The sequence below is a fragment of the Myotis brandtii genome, unplaced genomic scaffold, assembly GCF_000412655.1.
Source record: "Myotis brandtii unplaced genomic scaffold, ASM41265v1 scaffold250, whole genome shotgun sequence".
Taxonomy (NCBI): Eukaryota; Metazoa; Chordata; class Mammalia; order Chiroptera; family Vespertilionidae; genus Myotis; species Myotis brandtii.
This window is the reverse complement of record NW_005359478.1, coordinates 1,391,637-1,393,399: the sequence shown is the minus strand read 5'-3', so window position 1 is coordinate 1,393,399 and position 1,763 is coordinate 1,391,637. Positions and strand designations below refer to the sequence as shown.

Below are 1,763 nucleotides of genomic sequence, written 5' to 3'. Positions count from 1 at the left end.
AATGTCAGCCAGGTAATAATCATCTGTATGTGTGGGAACCTCACCCATCCCATGGAGTAGAGAAGAAAGTAGGTGTTACTTATAATCTTTTCTTTTTTTCCTGTTACCTGAAATTTCCCTCCAAGGGAAAAACCTTCTTTATGTTGACCATTTTCATGCGTCTCTTTCCTAGGTATAGCATACCCTTTTCTGGCCCATAAAATGGATCATGTTAAACATAATTGTACTTTCCGCGCTACCCAGGGAGGGCTCCATACGGCGTTGTTCTCGGTTCCCACGTAACTTAAAGGGAAACTTTTCACAATGTCCGGAGCCCTTGATGTCCTGCAAATGAAGGAGGAGGATGTCCTCAAGTTCCTTGCAGCAGGAACCCACTTAGGTGGCACCAACCTTGACTTCCAAATGGAACAGTACATCTACAAAAGGAAAAGTGATGGCATCTACATCATCAATCTGAAGAGAACCTGGGAGAAGCTTCTGCTGGCAGCTCGGGCCATTGTTGCCATCGAAAACCCAGCTGACGTCAGTGTCATATCATCCAGGAATACTGGCCAGCGAGCTGTGCTGAAGTTTGCTGCTGCCACTGGAGCCACTCCCATTGCCGGCCGCTTCACTCCTGGAACCTTCACCAACCAGATCCAGGCAGCCTTCCGGGAGCCAAGACTTCTGGTGGTTACTGATCCCAGGGCTGACCACCAGCCTCTCACAGAGGCGTCTTACGTTAACCTGCCCACCATCGCTCTGTGTAACACAGACTCTCCGCTGCGCTATGTGGACATCGCCATCCCTTGCAACAACAAGGGGGCTCACTCAGTGGGTCTGATGTGGTGGATGCTGGCCCGGGAAGTACTCCGCATGCGTGGCACTATCTCCCGTGAACACCCGTGGGAAGTCATGCCTGATCTTTACTTCTACAGAGATCCTGAAGAGATTGAAAAGGAAGAGCAGGCTGCTGCTGAAAAGGCTGTGACCAAGGAGGAATTTCAGGGTGAATGGACTGCTCCTGCTCCTGAGTTCACTGCTGCTCAGCCTGAGGTTACAGACTGGTCTGAAGGCGTGCAGGTGCCCTCTGTACCCATTCAGCAGTTTCCTACTGAAGACTGGAGTGCTCAGCCTGCCACTGAAGACTGGTCTGCAGCCCCCACTGCTCAGGCTACTGAATGGGTAGGAACAACCACTGAGTGGTCCTAAGCTGTTAATTCTTAAATTCTTAACAGAACGGAAATGAGGTTGATGGAAAATAAACAGTTTCTAAAAGTCTTAAAAAAAAAAAAAAAAAAAACATAATTGTAGTAAGTGTGAAGCCGTATAGCATAGAGATTTAAAGCTTTGGAGTGTGCTAGAATTTAAAGTCAGATAATAATAAGTATTGGCAAGAATGTGAGGAAATCAGAGCCCTCATACACTGCTGGTGAGAATCCCGGCTGGTGCAGCCACTTTGGAAAACATTCTGGAAGTTCCTCAAATGATTAAACATAGAGTTACCATATGACCCAGCGATTTCAAGAGAAATGAACACTTGTACGCAAACACTTGCACGCAAATGTTTAAAGCAGCACCGGTTTCGGGCTCCAACCCTCTAGGGGGCATGCAGGAGGTAGCCAATCGATGTTCCACTCTCACACAGATGTTTCTTTCTCTCTCCCTCTCCCTTCTTCTCTCTCTAAAAACCCATTAAATAAAAAAAATAATTGAAAACAGGGACTGACAGACATTTGTACACCTGTGTGCAAGCAGCATTATTCATAATAGTAAGAGAGTTG

General features: G+C 46.9%; 1 protein-coding gene across 1 annotated transcript; it reads left to right on the top strand.

The window, feature by feature from the left end:
• The first annotated feature begins 227 nt into the window (after positions 1-227).
• Positions 228-1,195, top strand: LOC102241849 (40S ribosomal protein SA). Its single transcript, XM_005867491.2, has one exon. It carries the CDS (start codon positions 304-306, stop codon positions 1,189-1,191), a length of 888 nt encoding a protein of 295 aa, XP_005867553.1. The 5' UTR covers positions 228-303; the 3' UTR covers positions 1,192-1,195.
• The last annotated feature ends 568 nt before the right edge of the window (positions 1,196-1,763 follow it).